The sequence below is a fragment of the Kwoniella bestiolae genome, chromosome 1 (genome assembly GCF_000512585.2).
Source record: "Kwoniella bestiolae CBS 10118 chromosome 1, complete sequence".
NCBI lineage: Eukaryota > Fungi > Basidiomycota > Tremellomycetes > Tremellales > Cryptococcaceae > Kwoniella > Kwoniella bestiolae.
The window spans coordinates 629,379-647,855 of record NC_089241.1 but is presented as its reverse complement, the minus strand read 5'-3'; the positions used below and the strand labels follow the sequence as shown (position 1 = coordinate 647,855).

The 18,477-nt window shown below is 47.2% G+C and overlaps 9 protein-coding genes across 9 annotated transcripts; 7 read left to right on the top strand and 2 right to left on the bottom strand.

Moving 5' to 3' along the window:
* Nucleotides 1-474: 474 nt before the first annotated feature.
* Nucleotides 475-1,507, top strand: I302_100239 (uncharacterized protein; the record flags this gene model as incomplete). The annotated part of the gene is made up of 5 exons (XM_019190259.1): nt 475-512; nt 582-657; nt 726-917; nt 1,005-1,125; nt 1,254-1,507. 5 exons carry the CDS (start codon nt 475-477, stop codon nt 1,505-1,507), a joined length of 681 nt encoding a protein of 226 aa, XP_019047007.1.
* Nucleotides 1,508-1,839: 332 nt separating this feature from the next.
* Nucleotides 1,840-2,897, top strand: I302_100238 (uncharacterized protein; the record flags this gene model as incomplete). The annotated part of the gene is made up of 6 exons (XM_019190258.1): nt 1,840-1,897; nt 1,972-2,022; nt 2,082-2,286; nt 2,354-2,429; nt 2,509-2,700; nt 2,760-2,897. The coding sequence occupies 6 exons, from the start codon at nt 1,840-1,842 to the stop codon at nt 2,895-2,897; spliced, it is 720 nt and encodes a 239-aa protein (XP_019047006.1).
* Nucleotides 2,898-3,166: 269 nt separating this feature from the next.
* On the top strand, nt 3,167-3,870 carry I302_100237 (uncharacterized protein; the record flags this gene model as incomplete). The annotated part of the gene is made up of 3 exons (XM_019190257.1): nt 3,167-3,243; nt 3,308-3,416; nt 3,475-3,870. 3 exons carry the CDS (start codon nt 3,167-3,169, stop codon nt 3,868-3,870), a joined length of 582 nt encoding a protein of 193 aa, XP_019047005.1.
* Nucleotides 3,871-4,425: 555 nt separating this feature from the next.
* I302_100236 (uncharacterized protein) lies at nt 4,426-6,113 on the top strand (the record flags this gene model as incomplete). Its single annotated transcript, XM_019190256.1, has 7 exons — nt 4,426-4,483; nt 4,546-4,595; nt 4,656-4,701; nt 4,761-4,861; nt 4,938-5,066; nt 5,282-5,439; nt 5,549-6,113. The coding sequence occupies 7 exons, from the start codon at nt 4,426-4,428 to the stop codon at nt 6,111-6,113; spliced, it is 1,107 nt and encodes a 368-aa protein (XP_019047004.1).
* A 660-nt stretch (nt 6,114-6,773) lies between these two features.
* On the top strand, nt 6,774-9,682 carry I302_100235 (uncharacterized protein; the record flags this gene model as incomplete). Its single annotated transcript, XM_019190255.1, has 3 exons — nt 6,774-6,913; nt 6,998-7,131; nt 7,254-9,682. The coding sequence occupies 3 exons, from the start codon at nt 6,774-6,776 to the stop codon at nt 9,680-9,682; spliced, it is 2,703 nt and encodes a 900-aa protein (XP_019047003.1).
* Nucleotides 9,683-10,093: 411 nt separating this feature from the next.
* Nucleotides 10,094-11,291, bottom strand: I302_100234 (uncharacterized protein; the record flags this gene model as incomplete). The annotated part of the gene is made up of 7 exons (XM_019190254.2): nt 10,094-10,121; nt 10,220-10,388; nt 10,520-10,729; nt 10,849-10,889; nt 10,956-10,998; nt 11,116-11,218; nt 11,286-11,291. The coding sequence occupies 7 exons, from the start codon at nt 11,289-11,291 to the stop codon at nt 10,094-10,096; spliced, it is 600 nt and encodes a 199-aa protein (XP_019047002.2).
* Nucleotides 11,292-11,609: 318 nt separating this feature from the next.
* I302_100233 (uncharacterized protein) lies at nt 11,610-12,503 on the top strand (the record flags this gene model as incomplete). Its single annotated transcript, XM_019190253.1, has 3 exons — nt 11,610-11,742; nt 11,864-12,008; nt 12,146-12,503. 3 exons carry the CDS (start codon nt 11,610-11,612, stop codon nt 12,501-12,503), a joined length of 636 nt encoding a protein of 211 aa, XP_019047001.1.
* A 255-nt stretch (nt 12,504-12,758) lies between these two features.
* On the bottom strand, nt 12,759-16,112 carry I302_100232 (uncharacterized protein; the record flags this gene model as incomplete). Its single annotated transcript, XM_019190252.1, has 10 exons — nt 12,759-12,770; nt 12,832-13,047; nt 13,114-13,157; nt 13,254-13,637; nt 13,736-14,507; nt 14,611-14,770; nt 14,825-14,933; nt 15,062-15,350; nt 15,488-15,601; nt 15,669-16,112. The coding sequence occupies 10 exons, from the start codon at nt 16,110-16,112 to the stop codon at nt 12,759-12,761; spliced, it is 2,544 nt and encodes an 847-aa protein (XP_019047000.1).
* Nucleotides 16,113-16,904: 792 nt separating this feature from the next.
* On the top strand, nt 16,905-18,298 carry I302_100231 (60S ribosomal protein uL4; the record flags this gene model as incomplete). The annotated part of the gene is made up of 3 exons (XM_019190251.1): nt 16,905-17,022; nt 17,262-18,050; nt 18,114-18,298. 3 exons carry the CDS (start codon nt 16,905-16,907, stop codon nt 18,296-18,298), a joined length of 1,092 nt encoding a protein of 363 aa, XP_019046999.1.
* Nucleotides 18,299-18,477: the final 179 nt, after the last annotated feature.

Genomic DNA, 18,477 nt, shown 5'->3' with positions numbered 1-18,477 from the left:
TACTCTTCTGCTGACGAGACCCCCCTCGCCTTTCAAGTGATCGATGAAAGCACTCGAAGTGGAATGTATTCACTATGCAAAACCCTGGATCCTTCAGGTGAGGCCGTCACTCGTCTTTTCGATACGACTCACGCCACCCTGTTTTGAGCCGTTTGGTACCCTTGAGCTGATTGAGGTTTTGACATGACTGAAGAGGGTCCAGTGGTCTCATCTATCCTACAGAAGGCAGGATAACGGAGTAAGTCTTTTCCATATCTTACGTTGACTTCACCTATCCTTGCCACTGCGGGTGTCTCTATACTGAGTGTGACATGCGCAGGCGCATCTCACCGAAAACTCATGGGGAATTGTAGAAGAGAGATCGTAAGCGCTTTCTTCGAGTCAAATCTTGGTCCTATCAGCCGTGAAGGCGTCAACCAGACCGGCAGTGAGTTCTGGTCGATCAAAAACTCTGCCGGCGAGATCCAGAGCATTATGACTTTTACTTTACCTGGAAAATCGTACGATTACCAGTGAGTAGGCATTATGTCCCCCTCTTGAAGATTGAATAATGTTGAATTCGTTTATACCAATTCCGGTAGATCATTCAAAGATTCATGCCGAAGCTGGGTATTCAAAAAACTTCCCAGCGACGTGCAGTCCTGGGGATTAAACGAGGTAAGCACTGTATTCCACTGCGGATACGGCTCTGAATGGATTATTGATGGGGGAAACGAGACATACAGCTGGTACCGAAAGATAAAGAGCTCAAGCAGTCTTTGGAGTTCGATACTGAAGATGCCATCGAGATGACGTATATAGCTACCAAGCTCGAAGCACAACGACAAGGGTTTGCCGAATGCTTAGTCAGGGAACTGCAAGCCTTATCGAGGGAAAGTGGATTACCGATCTGGCTAGTGGCGCACAATCCTGAATCAGTAAGCCTGCCAAACTATCTCCCCGCAAAGATATGTATCACGAGCTGCACGCTGAGTTTGAGAAACTTGACTTTATACTCAACCTAGGTTCAAATGTACCACAAGCTGGGATTCAAAGAGACTACGCGGGTAAATCTCGATATGGGCGGAGGAGAGATGTCAGAGCAGACAGCTTTCGCTTATATCCCATCTAGTTGCGCTGGTCAAAGTGGACGAGTGGAACCATGAAGAAACATAAGTTATCCGGAATGCGCAAACTGGTGAAATCTCATCTAAGCTCTCTGCTTGATAGATAGTGCCATGACGGAAGGTCTTCTAATGATGCATTTTTGACAGTACTGGCTACGTATATGGCTTGTGAGACCAGAGTCCACTTGAGTTATGCCTCCTTGTCAGCCAAGGCAACGCCTCCTCGAGGTCCCCGAAGTGATGACAGAGAAGCTTTACAGAGTGAAAACTTCCTTCCAGAATTGAAGGGCAGGAATCCACGTCGATGGCAGTCAACTATTTCGCAAATGGCTGAACAAACGGGGAAGTCTGAAGCCGACACGGATGATATGAACTTTGACCACGTAGGTGGGCGCGCCTAATGAAGACGTGACGAGGATTGAGCATCGCGTATCGGCCTGCGATGGAAGATAACTTGATATTATGGTGTGGCTTCTGGCGCTTGCTCTGTTTACACGTTCGAGTCAACGATATTTGCAAGGGGCCACCTATGATATCATTCCCATCCTTTACTGTACACACCTTTTTTGAACGTTCCTTTCACCTTCCGAAGTGACCGATGCATCATACGCTTAAGATATCTCACAACGAATGTCCATAAAAGCGAGCAACTTCCCCTTTCAAAACCCAACTTGTTTCTTGATCAACCCAACTGACGTCCTCTACTGATCCCCAGACCATTGTATCAGAATCGATGTACAGCATGAAAGAAGATAAGCAGATCGAACTTGTACAAATCGTACGACCGACCGGTATGTTCCCTTGCTCCCTGATGAACAGCTTTCATTAGTCAACCACTGTCGGTCTGATCTTGATGCGTTTACAGACGAAGAGAGAGAACGAATCTTGGAGATTATAGAAGTATCTTTCAAAGATAGTGAGTGGTGTTCTCGTTCCGTGCCATTGATATCTTATCTTCTTGTTTTGATTCATCAGCCCAGATGAACAAATTCATATTCGGAGACGACCTCGCCACTCAAAGATTATTCCATCTTCGTAAACTCGGCGGGGCGTTTGATCCTGATCCGTCGGTGCACCAAGACAAACAAGTTGAGGGATGTGAGATTTGGGTTACTAAGCTCGGAGGCGAGGTACAGAGCGTCATGGTTCTGATTAGACCTGGTCAATCCAGGGGTGATTCGTAAGTATCATACATCTCTGCGTTATGAAGCGGGTTATACATGTATATATTGATCTGGGAAGTGTAGGCGAGATAAGATGGAATATGAGAGAACAGCGTTGGCGAGGTTGCCTGAAGAGAAGAAGGATTGGATCAAGAATGAGGTGAGCACTGTACTGTATCCCTTCCTGATCACATAATTATCGATACTTGATTGTCACTGAACATTGGATTACTCCGCAGCGAAAAGTACTTTCCAAAAGAGCCGAACAATCCGCGCAATTCGAGATCAAGCAAGCATTCAATCTAGAGATCATAGCTACCCATCCGTCGGCTCGACGACATGGTTTAGGTACTATGCTGATCAGGAAGTTGATCTCGTTACTTACAAATGAAGAACGTCATATCTGGTTGACAAGTACTCATGATACTGCTGTAAGTTACCCTTCCCTGTCTCGAGGATATCATCTTTGACTCATGCGAGTATACCTTAGGTCGAGTTCTACAAGAAGCTGGGTTTCAATGTTGTGTTCGAAGATGTGATTCATTTCGGAGAGGAGCAAGGGAGGTTCAGGGCAATTGCGTATGAGTTGACCTCCGAGTGCACTTTTGTACACGCAGATGCCCAATGATCTGCCTAAGATTGTGAGTGAACGGAGGTATGCATAGTGAATTTGTCGTTTGACTTTCTGAGGACGATCGCGTTTGTATTATTGACGATTCCGTGTCCTTTTTCGATCGTCCATCTTGTGTTGGTAGAATAAATCGAGTCGATTATCCGAAATGAGGTGTTCAGGTTGCTGGCGCTGTGCAGCAATATGAAACCCTTTATCTGATGCCGAATAGCACCAATCATTCATTTAGCTGACTGCCTAGGTATATTGCCTCCATATAATACACCATGGCTGGATCACCTCTCATCATCATACTGAACGGTTTCCCAGGCGTAGGTAAGAGAACGATTGCCAAAAACTTACTGTCAGTCACTCTATCAACCTCATCAAAACCCTCATGAGCTAAGGTCACTTGTTCGTTGTCCCAGTGTATCATTCCCGGAAGCAAGACTATTCGATAATCATCTCCTGATAGATGCCACAGCAGCGGTGTTGGAAAGGGACTCCGAAGCATATCATCCACTCCGTAAGGCATTTGTAAGGGACTTTACCATACTCATTCAGTGATATCTCGCTGATCAAATTTAACGTCCAGCGAACAGCCCTCTTCTCCACCCTCTCTTCTTATCCTTCTTCCATACCCCCAATTCTGGTGTTCACGGAATGTCAGTCTAGCGACCCATCAGGCTGCTCTGTAATGGACGAGTACCTATCTTTTACTCGGACTGTCAATGCGAAATTCATTTCCATTATTCTTAATTGTTCGATCGACGAGAATGCTCAGAGGCTCACACAGCAAGGTAGAAAAAGGGAAGGAGGGACGAAGTTGACTGATACGAAGGTTTTGAGAATTATGAGGGAGGAACATGCGATACATCGATATGAGACGAAGGCTGATAGGGAGTGGGTGATTGATACGACAGGCAGAAGGGTTGAGGATGCGGTAGGCGAGGTGAGGATGAGGTTGCTTGAGTTCTGGTCTTCGCGGTAGCGTAGTGGTCCTCATTGTACTAGCTGGTTCCCCTTCGCATGTTCATCGTCGCAGTCGACCCCATATATCGGTACATATTGTAGTAATTCTCCATGTAAGCGCAATCCGGAAGTGGTGGTAAAAGGTGGATACGCATCATTGAGCACAGCAGTGGTAGCACATTTGGAAAAGTTGTCACGTGACTTTACCATTACGCGGTCATCCTTAGCTTGTATTGCTGTGCTGTTTATACCGATTATTCAGCTGAAATGTCACTCTTTTCTTGGCTGTGACATCCTCTGCCCCATCTCACAAATTACATATCAAAGGTAATACTTCTCATCATCATATTCAAGATCATATCAACTGCCAATTAGGGCACTGAAGGAGAACAGTCTCATCGTCGAAATCGATACCGCACAAATCAGACCTACGAGGTACAAACTACCCAACCCAACGAACGCGACCAAGTCCGACGATCCGATTCAGATTTCGTCCTTGTACATACTCAAGTGCTTCTCGAGACATTCGTAACTTACTATACACAGAGAAATATAAGAAGAGTATTTGCCCAACATGGCGAAAATGAAGGATGTAGGCAAAGGTCTGATAGATCCTAGGTATTGCTGTTGTGGTGAGTTTAAGCTACCGTTACCTGGTCTTGTGCGATGTGTGCTGAGTCAAGGTGGAATGTAGCGGTACCGTTGGTGAATGCTGGTATATATATCATACTATCTGAACAAGCCGTGCGTATCTTCCATTATTCTGGAGAAGACCACAATACTAATTTAGTGTCTCGCGTGTAGATCATCGCGTTAGCTATCGGTATAATAGTATTTGCTACACCGGATGGTACGTCAATCTCACGTTTCGAGTATACGAGAGCTGCTGGCTGATACGCTGCTGTGTAGTCGTCGGAGCATCTTTCCCAGATATAGGAGGAATAATATTCGCGATCATATGTTTCGTCATTGCTGCAGTACAGCCCGTGGGGTTCATCGGTGTTTTGAGGGTGAGTATAACCGCATCCTCATGAAATCTCTCCTGCTCTTTCTGTCAAAAATTGCTGATGAACGCGTGGGATGCAGGAAAAAACCTCTACATTCAAAGTATACACCCTCATAAATCTCATTGCCCTATTAGCTGCTTTCATCTGCGCAGCCGCGTTGATCATTACCAGTGCTTTGCAACATAACAAAGCTGTGTCTGCTTGTGAGGTGAGTGATTCGGTTCTTTGCTCTCACTGTGCATTCCGATCATTATGCCTCTTCGCCTCTCCGATTCCGCCTTCTCCTCCGTCCCCGTTTCTTCCCTTCTCTCCCGTTCACCCGTCTGTCTTGCTCCCAGTCTCTACGTGAACTGGAGTCAGCTCGAAGGCACAACCGTTCAGCTCTATAAGATCAGTCACTAACTCAAATCCTTTGTCATCTAGGCCAAATTCTTCTCCGACTCCAACTCCGTTTCAGACTCGGCCAACCAAACTCTCGCTGCGGAGGGTGAAGCTCTATGTAGTGCGTTCGCTTGGGCAGATGTAGGGATTATGGGTGCGCTGTGGGTTATATTGCTGCTAGTACAGGGGTATTTCATCTAGTGAGTTTTTTGTACCTGCTACATAAGACCCTAGACCAACATATGTGATCAATCTCATCTACGTTGACGGGGACTGCCCTACTTACTCGATATTCGTCGCAACTTTCAGCCTCACAAGGACATATTCCACTTCCCAGGTAAAGGACCACAAGCTATATCACTCCGTCTACTCTGAGAATCCCGAAGCATTCACCATGTCCATCCTTCGTTCCACTCGATACAACCCTGGATCAGTGTACAACAACATGCCACCTTCCACCGGGCCCAACGCCGATGCGTGGGATGCGAGGCCTTCGATGGATTCTGTTCGAGAGGACCAAGCAGGACGATACGGCGGACACCAACGAGAATATTCAGATGCTACTGTTAGACCAGTGGACGAAGGTAGATATGATGATGCGTATGGTAATGATGGTTACCCAAATCAACATCAGGGTCAATACGATTACCAAGATCAGTACCAGAGACCATTATCAGGTGGACAGGAACAATATCCCTTCTCAGCCCCCGGAGGAGGGTACGTCGACCATCCAGCAGAAGCGATGCATAGTAGAGAAGGGATAACGCCCACGATGAACCAGTACTCTGAAGGTCAATATGTAGGACATCAAGGTGGGGATTCGGGGGGATTGAGAAGACCAGAGGATGCGCAATCACACCCAGGTGGGCGTTAATTCTCAAGCTGTAAAAGATCTGAAAACATAGCAAGATGTTGATATGTGTGATATTGTGGTGCTGCAGCCGAAGGAATGTTCGGTAGGAAGAGTCCAAGGTATTAGGTGGGAAAGCATGGCAGGGGAGGGGATAACGGACATTTGACCATCATTTCGATTATTCATGTGTTTTTTACGAGTTTACGATATCAACGTGTATGAATTCAATCTTATTGCACTCTCCAAGCATGCATGTACATTTCAAAAACAGGAAGCTCATGCCTGCATTGTTGGCTCGCATTGCAGTATTTTAGAAGCACTCGATTGGCCAATTTATCTAGAGATGAGATTCGTTTTGCCACCATACAGATGACATGCACCGACATTCGATTGGAACGGTTAGACCTCCACATCGCATCTCCATCTCATCTCATCATTTTTCATCTTCATCTCGTCATCTTTCATCTCCTTTGCTCAACGAAATTATAATCATACAATAGCATCTGTACCTTGCTCCTCAGTGATATCGTCCGCCCGAGCTCGCTTACAAGAGCAAAGCCCTCGACTGAAACGTTGACCCGACAATCGATTAATAGCTTGATCATCAGATATACCACGACAGCTAGCTGAAGTCTTTCGCCTGCTGTTCAAATCCTGGTTGCCTTCGGATATATCACCAAGATGGGCGTAAGGGGCTTAGAATCATTTATAAGAGAGAATAGAACGTCTTTAACCAAGACTTTATCGCTACCTACTCTCGACGATAACTCGGCATCGGGTAGCAGTGATGGGAAGACACCGATCATAGTGGATGCTTGGGGGTATGTCCTATGCCTTCCTTTTTGATCTATGCTCTCAGTCCAGAGCGGACATGTCCAAGCTGATATCAGTAATTTAATGCGCAGGGTGATATTCAAGCTTTATCTCGATACGTTACCTTGGACCTCGGGTGGAGAGTATCTACGGTACTATAAGTTGGTAAAGAAGCTGATCATCGCCTGGAGGAAGGTGGGGTTAGAACCTACTTTTGTATTTGATGGTGAGTGCCCTGCCTCTCTTCCATATATTACTACACCCACTATCATCCGCTATACATCATTCCCTCGTTCATCAAGGTGACTCACACACACGGTCAATTCGCTTAAACCCTCTTACCTCCAGGCGCCGCCCCACCAGAGAAACACCAAACCATCCTCTCCCGAGCGTCCGAGAAGCTCCTATCCTGTCAGTTATTCTACACCACCTCCGTCCCCTCCCGCTCTTCCTCCTCATTCTCAAAGAACAAAGTCGTCCTTCCCTTTTTCGCCTCTCACACATTCATCTACGCCCTACATCGCTTGAACGTCCAAACGCACTTCGTCCCCTTCGGTGAGGCCGATGGGGTCTGTGTGAGTATGGCGGAGAAAGTGGGAGGGTACGTCTTTGGACGGGACTCGGATTTCGTCATTCTCATAGCGAGGACGGAGAGAGTCAAGGGGTATGTTCCCATTGATATGTTGAATTGGATCGAGGGTCAGGATACTACGAATACGAATACGTATAAACCACCCGGAGCAAGACAGGCCGATACGTTCCAACCTGTTCACAATGGGCGATCCCGTAACTTCTCAGGATCAGGATCAACACCAAATCACATGAACAGACAATCATCCTTGATACCCTCATCGTCACTCAAGAACCCAACTCTGGTGATTACCTATATACCGCCCCAGGCGCTTCGGCATCGTCTCCGAATCCCTTCTACGCATCTACCCTTATTCGCATCACTATGCGGAACAGACTACATCCCTCCGTCAATTACCACACAATTCTACGAACCGCACATAAACAGTTTCCAGAAGATTGAAAAGGCCGCCCGAATCCTGAGGGAACAGCTTTACTCGCCCAATAACGCTTCTCCGCAGAATAGGAAGGGAGCGAGTAACCCGGGAGATCAGGTTGTCGAATTGGTTAGAAAGGTGGTTAAGAAGATATGTGTATATCCCTTTGACACGGAACAAAGTTTACAGGAAGTTGTGGATTTGATTATAGAAGCTGCGCTGCAGTATTCTCTGCCTTTCCATGTCGGGGACTGCTGTACGAATTATCCATTCTGTGGTGAGACCGATAGTTCTCTGGGATGTCAGACGCCCATCTCACTTGGTGAAGATTTTCCGACTGGTAGATCGAGTGGAAAGGGTGGAGTAGAACGTGGGAAGGAAGCGTACGCTATAGCACAGGGGTTGGGAATGGCAGGTAGCATAGCGCACGGTTGGTTATACCCTGATAGGATGTATCAGTGGCAGGTTCTCGAAGATATCTCGGGACCGTGTTTGAAGGCTTCGGAGGGTGCTAGGGAGATACGCAGGAAGGCTTGGGGGATCGCTGATGAGGGATTGGGAGGGTTGAGGTATGCAAGGACCGAAGAGGTTAGGGAAGATCGACTGGGTAAAATGGATGTAGAGGTCGAGACTGAGATTGATAATAAGGGAGGTGAACTTGAATCGCAGAATGATAAAGAGCTTAGAGAATTGTTGGGTGTACCGACCAATGACGCTTGTTCCGGAATCGAGGTCGAAGGTGTTCAAAGTGAAGATACTACTTTAGTGGAAGAGGATGCTCCCACACCGGCACCGAAGATACGACCCATTAGAGAGATGGTAGAATACCTCAGACAGGGATCAACAGCCAAGATCATCGCTTCTCCACTCACATTACCTCCTGCTTCACCCGTGAACCCTGTCGATTCACCGGTCTGCCTAAAACCACTAGAAGAGAGGTTGAAGATATACCTTGACGCTCTGCACAGCAATACAGAAGCCATACGGTCATTACCGATTTCATTACAGCCCTTGGTATCCCTCATTCGATTCTGCGTGATTGACGCCTCGAGAAGATCGTACGGTAAGACAGATCACAATAAGTGGAGGAGGGAGGAGGTCGTAGCTGTCCTGAGAGCGGGGATAGGAACATACACAATGTGGGAGAGGGAACTGGGATCTGAAGAAGAGTCGATATCGCATAAAGTCAAGAATGAAGATGAGGGAGGAAGGTTGTACCCATTATTGGAGACTAGATCTGCCAATTTGATCGCTCAGGTGGGAAGCGTTTCGTCGGATGTTCATCTGTTGGCTCAGGCGTTATTGCTTTTACCTGAATCGGTTGGTACGTCACACGCCGGGGAACAAGAACAAGATCGATCTTCTGAGAAAGAAGGAGAAGGAGATAGAGAAGAGAAAGAAAAAGTTGGACATGGTATAGGTACCACCCACCTCATCCCATTCATATTCATAAGCGGAGTCACCCTCCACAGCATCCTATCGAAGATCGAACCAACCCAGCAGGGGTGGAAGTGGACAACAGAGGAACAACAGTTATTTGATATTTGCTGGGATGCCTTGATAGATGGTATAACGGGGTATGGACAATGTATAGTGGGGTTGAATAACTCGATACCCATCATGAAAGATGAGGCGGACCATCCCGTATCAGCCGAGGAAGTGGATGAAGGCGGGAAGAAGAATAGGAAGAAGAAGAGGAGGAAGTCACCGGTTAGCGGAGGGGGTACCAATGTGGGTAGGTTTGGTATATTGGAGGGAATGATGGATTGATATTTGACTGGAATGATATAGCTTGGGAGGCATCAGAAGTTCAATAGTTAGTTGTGTTTGAGAAGATGGATTGGATACCTATTTGTTATTTATTGGTATCTCGAGATTGTGAAATGTGTATATAGTCAATGATAAATAAGACATCCCATTATAAGCGAGCGCGAAACATCCAACCATTTCCGCTGAGCTTCGTCCTGTGCTCGCCTCCCGTTCTCTTCTGTAGAGAGAATGCTCCATTTATTTCCTTACAATATATTCTGCATGAATGGGTATATTTTGTTCTGAACTCAGTCTCTAAGACGCTTAATTCTTCTTCTATCCAATCTACCCTACTAATCTCCCTCGACTGCCATATACAAACAACTCCTACTCCATCTTCACCAGACATATTTCCCGTAGTCGCAAAAGGGATTAAGCACTGAGTGATCTACCCATGAATCTGCGTTTGCACCGAATCAAGTCAGCCATGGATGGTTGTCAACAGATCTTCGAAGAGAATAGGGGTATGGAACGATGGCAACAAGAAATTGAACCCACCGTCTCTTCTGGAACGACATCCACCATTTACTTGGCTTATTAGCCCTCCCGCCTACTTGGCCTGTTGGCTGGCCGTCTGGACCTAAAACCTGTTCGTAAGGGTATAATCTGTCTACTAGGCGGATGGCTAGCTCTGATCGGGTTTGGGTAAGGTACGATCGGAGGGCGTCTGAAAACAAGCATAAGAAGGGAAGGTCAGCTTATCTGCTCCGTAAAACCCACGAATACCCTTCAAGTCGCTGGTTATGACTTCTCGTCGACCCCTTGATCCTGAATTCGTCCGAGTACGACCCAACTCACCAGCATCAATCCTATTAGCTGGAGGGTGGTAGAGCGAATTCAGTGGGAATCCTGCATCTCCAGGTAAAGCGAAGGTATCGACAGCCTGGGTTTGAAGTAGTTTGAGAGCTTCTTGATAGCCTGGTGAGGGTTTACCAGGGGTGGGAGCTAGTTTCGTTAGGCATTCGGAGATGAAGAGGATAAGGTAGATCATGAGTCTGTCGGCGGGGCCTGTAACATCACATCAGACATTCAAATTCCTTCTCCTCTGTAGGAAACATCCTTGATGGGATGATATGGGTAGAGTGGAGTCACAACGAGGGGATTAATGAAGATGGTGCACTACTCACCTTTGATCTCGAAATTACGGAAAAGACAGTTGGCTCTGAACCTATATGATACATATCGAATATTAGCTATCATACATGAGTACACATTCAGGAAGCTGACCACTCACAGATCGAGGGATTCTTCGATGATATCAGGTTGACTTGGGTCGGCTGAGAACGAACAGGCAGATTAGCTATCATTCGTTTTGATGATATATAGCAAGCTTCATACGAAGATGTTGTCCCAAATCTACTTGTACAGGACAGTCATTGATCAGATTCACTCACCCGCTAATGGCGCTGGTCCTCTGATCTTCGTGTTGATGGGTAACAAACCAATGTTACCCACCTGTCTAACCGAGGTGTCATTGTTGAATACTGAGTGGTAGGCCTGGAGCGATGGGGGATCCAGTCAGCTATCACTTTTCTGGCTAGTCACAGAGGTAGAATCAGCTTACTGGCATGTTGAAAGAAGCGGTGGGATTATGATATGAAGTATACGGTTGTATGTTGTTGGATGTTATCATGAGTGTCTCGACTGTCATCACTGATCTGGCATGACGCACAGCTACGACAGGGAGTACCCCCCTTGACGATAGTAACCTTGTAGAGGTAACCCACTTAAGCTACTCATCGATCGCGTTTATGAGTACTCTCCAGATGAAATGTTCAGTCGCGTCTCTTACTCGCTGTCTCTCCAACTCTGACCGTCCATATGCACCTATCTCACAAACAAACATAGATCATACATGCTATCATCCACCATACTACGTCTCTCCAGAATGTCCAGCTCATCAACACTCACCGCCAAACCATCTATAACAGCCATCGTAGCAGCCACGCAATCCAATGGGATAGGTCTCAATGGCGGACTACCATGGAAATTACCAGGGGAGATGAAATATTTCGCTAGAGGTGGGTTCACCTTCATTGATCCTTATCTGCCAGATCCTTCCTTCATTTTGAACTTTGAGATTGTAGATCAGGATCAATCGTGAACACACGAATAGCAGATACTGACAATCGCCTAGAATAGTAACCACCGGTGAATCGCCTTCGACCGATCCTACCCAGCAAAACACAGTAATAATGGGTCGAAAGACTTGGGAGTCCATTCCACCAAAGTTCCGACCGTTGAAGAATAGGAGGAATTTGGTGATTTCGAGTAAAGGTGTTGATGTGTGAGTGGGCAGACCTTCCTTACGATACGTATCAAAATATCCATCACAAATGAGAATCGAAATCGAATGTCCTGCCTTATCCTTATGATTGTTTATATAATATAGTGGGTCATTTAGCTAACGATATCATCTCACAGATCCACCGCCCCCAACACCTCATCCCACCCATCCATCCCCTCCGCCCTCTCCTCCCTTCCCACCTCACCATCCCCCTCAAGAACATTCCTAATAGGCGGTTCCCAGCTCTACACCACCTGTATAACGTCCACTCCACCAATGGTCGACCGTATCCTCCTCACCCGAATATTGGAACCAGCGTATGAATGCGATGCCTTCTTGGAAGATTTCACCTCGCATACTTCTCAGGATGGTAAGGAGGTATGGAAGAAAGCTAGTCATGCGGAATTGGAGGGGTGGTTGGGATTTAAAGTGGATGAGGAGAATGAAGAGAAGGGTACGAGGTATAGGTTCGAGATGTGGGTGTTGGATCAGTAGACCCTATCAGTCGTATAGAAATCATAGATGGTTATCTTGTGTTCACAATATTGCATGCATCAAGCCATATTCATCCACTTAGTATTCAAATGCAGGGAAACGAGAACTGGGGGTATATCTATATCTAAGTATGGGTAAATTGAGCGTCGAGTTCCTTATGCTATGTATTTTCTCGTTGTTATCCCGACATCGTCCATCCTTTAATTGTTGTTGTTTGTTATCTATCTGTTCTGGTTAGAGTTCGAGACCAAGAACCTAATTGTAAATCTGCAGAAACACACCCGTCAGCTTTGTCCGCCCGTGCATTTGAACCAGTCCCAAGACTCACGTTCCAGCTCAATCGCCACAACCAACCCCAATGATCATTCACCGGTCCGTGAATACCCAAAGCGAGATCTTTGAACCACCAGAAAGACAACACGACTGCGCCAGCCCATACACCAAACCATATCCCCTTTTTGAACGTGGTTCGTCGGGTACCGCCAAAGAAGAAGTGGTCGAGGACGTGGCCTGCCATAAGGACTGCGAAGTACAGGGTCGGGAGCTGGGAGAGAGCCGAGGATTAGTAGGGCTCAAGGCAAGCAATCACATTGATGAGTGTCAAGCTCACATAATGATGTAGATAGGTTACTCTTCCCATAATCAAAAACGGGACTACGTGTTCATATCTGAATCAGCTCCGATCACTCCCCTTTCACAACCGCCCAATCCTCAACTCTCCTTAAAAGTTACATTGCAGAGCCAACTCACAGAAATGCAAAGCCCACCCTCCAAACGCAACCTTACCAACCCACAACCAATGCTCCCATTCCTCATCCCCCCTCCAATCCTTGTACTGCCGTTGCGCCCTCGCAGCGTACCAAAAGGCCAACATCAATCCCAGCCCCAGAGAGATGGTGGAGAAATACCAAATGATGGGGGTACCCAGAAGATAAAATTTGATTTGATTATCACCCCAACCGCACATCCTCAGACCGAGATGGAGGAAAGGCCAATCGAATGGTTTAGATGCCAGGATATCTTCTTTATCTGGATCTGGAACTAGGGCGTTATTGGACGTCCACATTGCTACGTTGAGGTGAACGAAGTCACGCCAGAAGGGTGATTTGTATAGCTTTGCGTTTCCTGGTGGTACTGCGGCGCATCAGGAGTAAAGTAAGTCAGCATCGTACTTGTTTGAGAAAGGGCTTATCCGCGATACAGGTGTGTTGTACAAGGGAAACCACACTCACACCTCTCATTCCAGTGACTCTCAACATTCCAATAAGTATGTTTATCCTTCTTATTATTCTCCTTCGTGCAAGCTACTTCAACCTGCTTGAACCCCCACTGAGGTAACACCGCATTCGCCGCCCGGAGATAACAATTCAATTGTTGGTGTCTGAACCTCATCCGAGTAGTCAACGCATGTATCCTATTCTCCTCTCCCGCTTTGAAGTGTCCACGAGAAGTATCATCGACCACCTCGACCACCCAAAGATCATTCTCGTCTCCGATCGTCTCGTTGCCGTATCCGGCTACTTCGTGCGCTTCCTTCGTTATTGGCGCAGCGATGGGGTGAGAATGAAGGTTTCTACCGGTCGAAGAATGGAGTAATCGGATAGTATCGCCATCCATGAGGTATCTGATAGGTCCATCGGGGTCTACGGGATCTTCATTCCATTGAGGAGTAATTATCCAATTGTTGTTATCGTCCTTGTAATGATAACATGTTACTTGTTGTTGTAGCGATCCCACAGGGTAAGTCTGCACATGGGAATGTAATAATCCTCCACCGTATCCGTAGTTCTTCAACGTCAACTTGGACCCGTACGCCACTTCTAATGGAGATTCCGCAAAGTCGTTACCCTTTAGATGAGCTTGGAAAAGACTGGACATTTGCGCGTCACCCGGTCCAGATCGGTTGAGGACCATGAAATGTAATTTGAAACATGATGCGTAGACTATGAAGGGGAGGACCATGAGGCATGATATTCTGGCGATCCAGTGTTGGATATATGTTCGCTATTCGTATGAAGTACACCGTGTCAGCATTTCTCGACGTGATATCACACTCCTATATTTGGGCGAAATGGGTTGACACGGTAAAATGAAACTGGTCACTCACAATAGGCATAGAAAGATCACCGAATTTGTTCCATAAATCTTCGATGGTATATAACCCGACCAAAGCAGTGATGAACATTCCTACCCACTTGACACTGCATACACAACCGATCGACCAGCCGGTGAAGACCAACCAGGCCCACCAGTCATCGCCGAATGGACTGGACCATAAAATATCAGCTTATATCCGTGAATGACCGCAGCAGCTAACTCACTCGTGTCGCTGATTATGGAACTTGACCAGACCGAGAGTTGTAGTAAATGTGAAGAACAGTAACATCGAGTCGAGGAGGATGAATCGGGAGATACAGAGCCATCCGATGTCTATTCAATTCCCGGTCAATTAGCAAATGCTTCAATGGCAAGGTGTAAAATGAAAAGGTGCGGGACATAGGGTGTGAGTGAAAGAAGTAGGAAGGCTAAAGTAGCAAGAGAGAAAAAGCCAGACCCACCACACAAAACACAGATTGTAACCCAATGCCTAGTCCACCTAGACCAACCCATCTCACCAGCCGTGAACCACGCGAGGGGAACCAACGCCACACCGAACGAAGCCAGTATAACTCTCATGGAAGTGTACGGGACGTCCGCGGGATATTCGACTCCAGATTTGAACTCGAATCCACCACCGTAGCCAGATAACAACCCTGCAAGGCCGACCAACATCTTTCCGAGGGGTGGGTGGACATCGAAGTAGAAATCTCGGTTTATGTAGTGGGTACCGAATTTACCGAAGTGGGCCTAATGCGTATGAGAGCATTAGCTCCTGTCCTTTCAAGAGAAGATGCCAGGACGTGAGGAGAAGGAGCTGATTATGTGGTTGACATAGGATGCGGGTCACAGTTGACATGACCAGTACAGAAGAGACAAAGACCCACCTCATCCCATACTACATAGTTGGCAGCTCCAATCCTCCAATACCTGGTGATCATACTTAATATCGTATACACAGCTGTCCAGATGATCTCTTCATGCTCGACCATGATTCCTCTCTGCGTCACAGGATACGACATCAGCTTGAATGTTACTACCCAACACAGCCAAGCAAGATCAACTCACCCATCCACCTATCCTTTGTCTAGGAGGTAATCCCCTTCTACCCCCTACTCCAGGTCCCGCCCCATGACCCTTCTCCCATTTACCTTGATCGTCCACCTCCAACAGCTGGTTTTTCTCATCATGAGCATCAGCCAGACTGACCTCCTTCTCCAAATGGGGAGTATGTCGTCGTCTCGTTTCCATCTCTTCGTGCAGATACAACGGTAGATCTCCAGTACTAGTTGGTGAATCCAATCTATCTATATAAGACGTATGATTCTGATCCCTACTTGATCCGTATAATCTAGGATTCCTATTCGATTCCCAAGGTTTCGGATCGCTCAGATCTGGTTCGTACGCGTCGTCCTGTAATTGAGAGGAAGAGGAATGAAGATGTCGTCGTAAGGTTGTTGAAGCGGAGGTTGACGTGGAAGTGGAAGTGGATGGGGAATAGGACCTCTTCATGGACGTGATCTCTGATTGTGATTGATGGTGAGAGAACCGAGTAGAATATCTGTGAGGTGATGGTTGATGATAGTGTAGCGTGAAGATGAGTGAGTGGTAGGTGTTGATCTGTTTATGATTTGACTGGTGATCTTGGGGAGGGATGATTATTGCTGTGACTGTGATTGGGATCAAGATGAAGATGAATTGATTTCGGTTCTTCTCTTAAGCCTGTCTTTTTCTGAGCGACATCAAGGAGGAGAGGGGTTGGGAGTACTCCTTTGTGCTACCGTGTGTTTCCTATTCCTATTCCTATTCCTATTCCTATTCCTATTCCTATTCCTACCTTTGTTTCAAGGATGTATGCTGTATAGGGTAGGATGTATACGCTCATTCTCGCAGTGACACACACCTAGCACACCTCCTCAAACCTCCACGCGTAGCCTTTTGACTTCGGATCATCAGTCAGTGCCACGTGCGCAGTTGACTCCAGGACCCGGGGAATCAATATCAAGTGCCACACCTGTATAGTAGTGCTGGTTCACCAAATTACCGAATCCCAAACGAAACGCCGATTCACCTTGTCCAATTTCAACATTTTCATTTTGGCTGTTGGCATGCAGTCTCGACGCTGTATGGTGGTTGTTGGTCGTTTGGTGAGGATTTGGCTTTTTGACCATTCATCATCATCTCACTTCAGTAGCTACCTCCTTCATCCCTCAAGTCTTCTTTCAAAAGAATCGTTAGTCATCTTCAATTACCATCAAGCACTCAACCCGACGCTGGACTGACGTACTTTACTTCTGTAGCAAAATGGCTGCTCGACCCACCGTTACCGTCTGGTCCGCCTCTGGCGAGTCTTCCGGCTCTGTCCCTCTCCCAGCCGTCTTCACTGCTCCTATTAGATTGGATGTCGTTCAACAAGTTCACAGTGAGTTGGGGTTCTGATTGCGAGCGGGGCATAGTACGGGAAGATAGAAGAGGAAGGGAAAGATTGGATTGGAGTGACATAGGAGGGATATTACAATTTGATGAGAAATGGGAATATGGGATTGGGAGGGAGTTGCATTAGAGACTGTTTAGATGGAAAAGGATATCACTGTTCATGCCCCGTCTCGAAGTCATGTCTTATCATGTCAAAAGACCATGCGCTAACCCCCTCATTTCCAGAATCCATCGCTAAGAACAGAAGACAACCTTACGCTGTCGCTGAAAACGCCGGTCACCAAACCTCTGCCGAGTCTTGGGGTACTGGTCGAGCTGTCGCTCGTATCCCCCGTGTAGGTGGTGGTGGTACCCAACGATCCGGTCAAGCCGCTTTCGGTAACATGTGTCGAGGTGGTCGAATGTTCGCCCCCACCAAGACCTGGAGAAAATGGCACGTCAAGGTCAACCAAAACCAACGACGATACGCCGTTGCCTCCGCCTTGGCCGCCTCTGCCCTCCCCTCATTGGTTCTTGCCAGAGGACACCGAATCGAACAAATCCAAGAAGTGCCTTTGGTCGTCTCCTCTTCCCTCGAATCAGTCACCAAGACCAAGGAGGCCGTCGAGCTCCTCAAGGCTACCGCCGCTTACGCCGATATCGCCAAGGTCTCCAACTCCAGGAAACTCAGAGCCGGTAAGGGTAAGATGAGGAACAGAAGATACAGACAACGAAGAGGTCCTTTAGTCGTCTACGCCAAGGATGAAGGTCTCACCCGAGCCTTCAAGAACGTCCCCGGTGTCGAGACTTGCCCCGTCGAATCTCTCAACCTCCTTCAACTCGCCCCTGGTGGTCACGTCGGTCGATTCATCATCTGGACCGAGGCTGCTATCGCCGCCCTCGACTCAGTCTACGAGAAGAAATCTGGCTTCAACCTCCCCACCGCCAAGATCACCTCCTCAGACGTCACCAGACTCATCAACTCCGATGAGATCCAATCCGTCGTCCGACCCGCCGGTCCCGCCGTCCAAAAGAGTGAGTCGAATTCTACCATCCACTGACTGTCTATTTTGTACTGACATTTGAGCTACAATGTAGGACCCTTCACCCAAAAGAAGAACCCTCTCCGAAACAAGGCCATCCTCTTCAGACTCAACCCTTACGCCAAGTCTCTCCGAAGACACGAGCTCCTCAGACAAGAGCACGACAAGAAGGGTTCAGTCCGAAAGACCGCTCCTGGTGCTGCTGGAAAGGAATTCCTCGAAATCCTCCACTCTGCTTAGGTGGATTTGTAGCTTTCCTATATATGCTTTTCACGTGATGGAGTTATTTGAAAATCCGAATCGTCGTTCTGCTGCATTGGTCGGTGAATATTTGTCTTGTTCTGGCTGCCTGTACATGACTGCATTGATTGAGATTGATTGCAAGCGTGGCGATGGTGTCAATTATGCATGAAGTACAG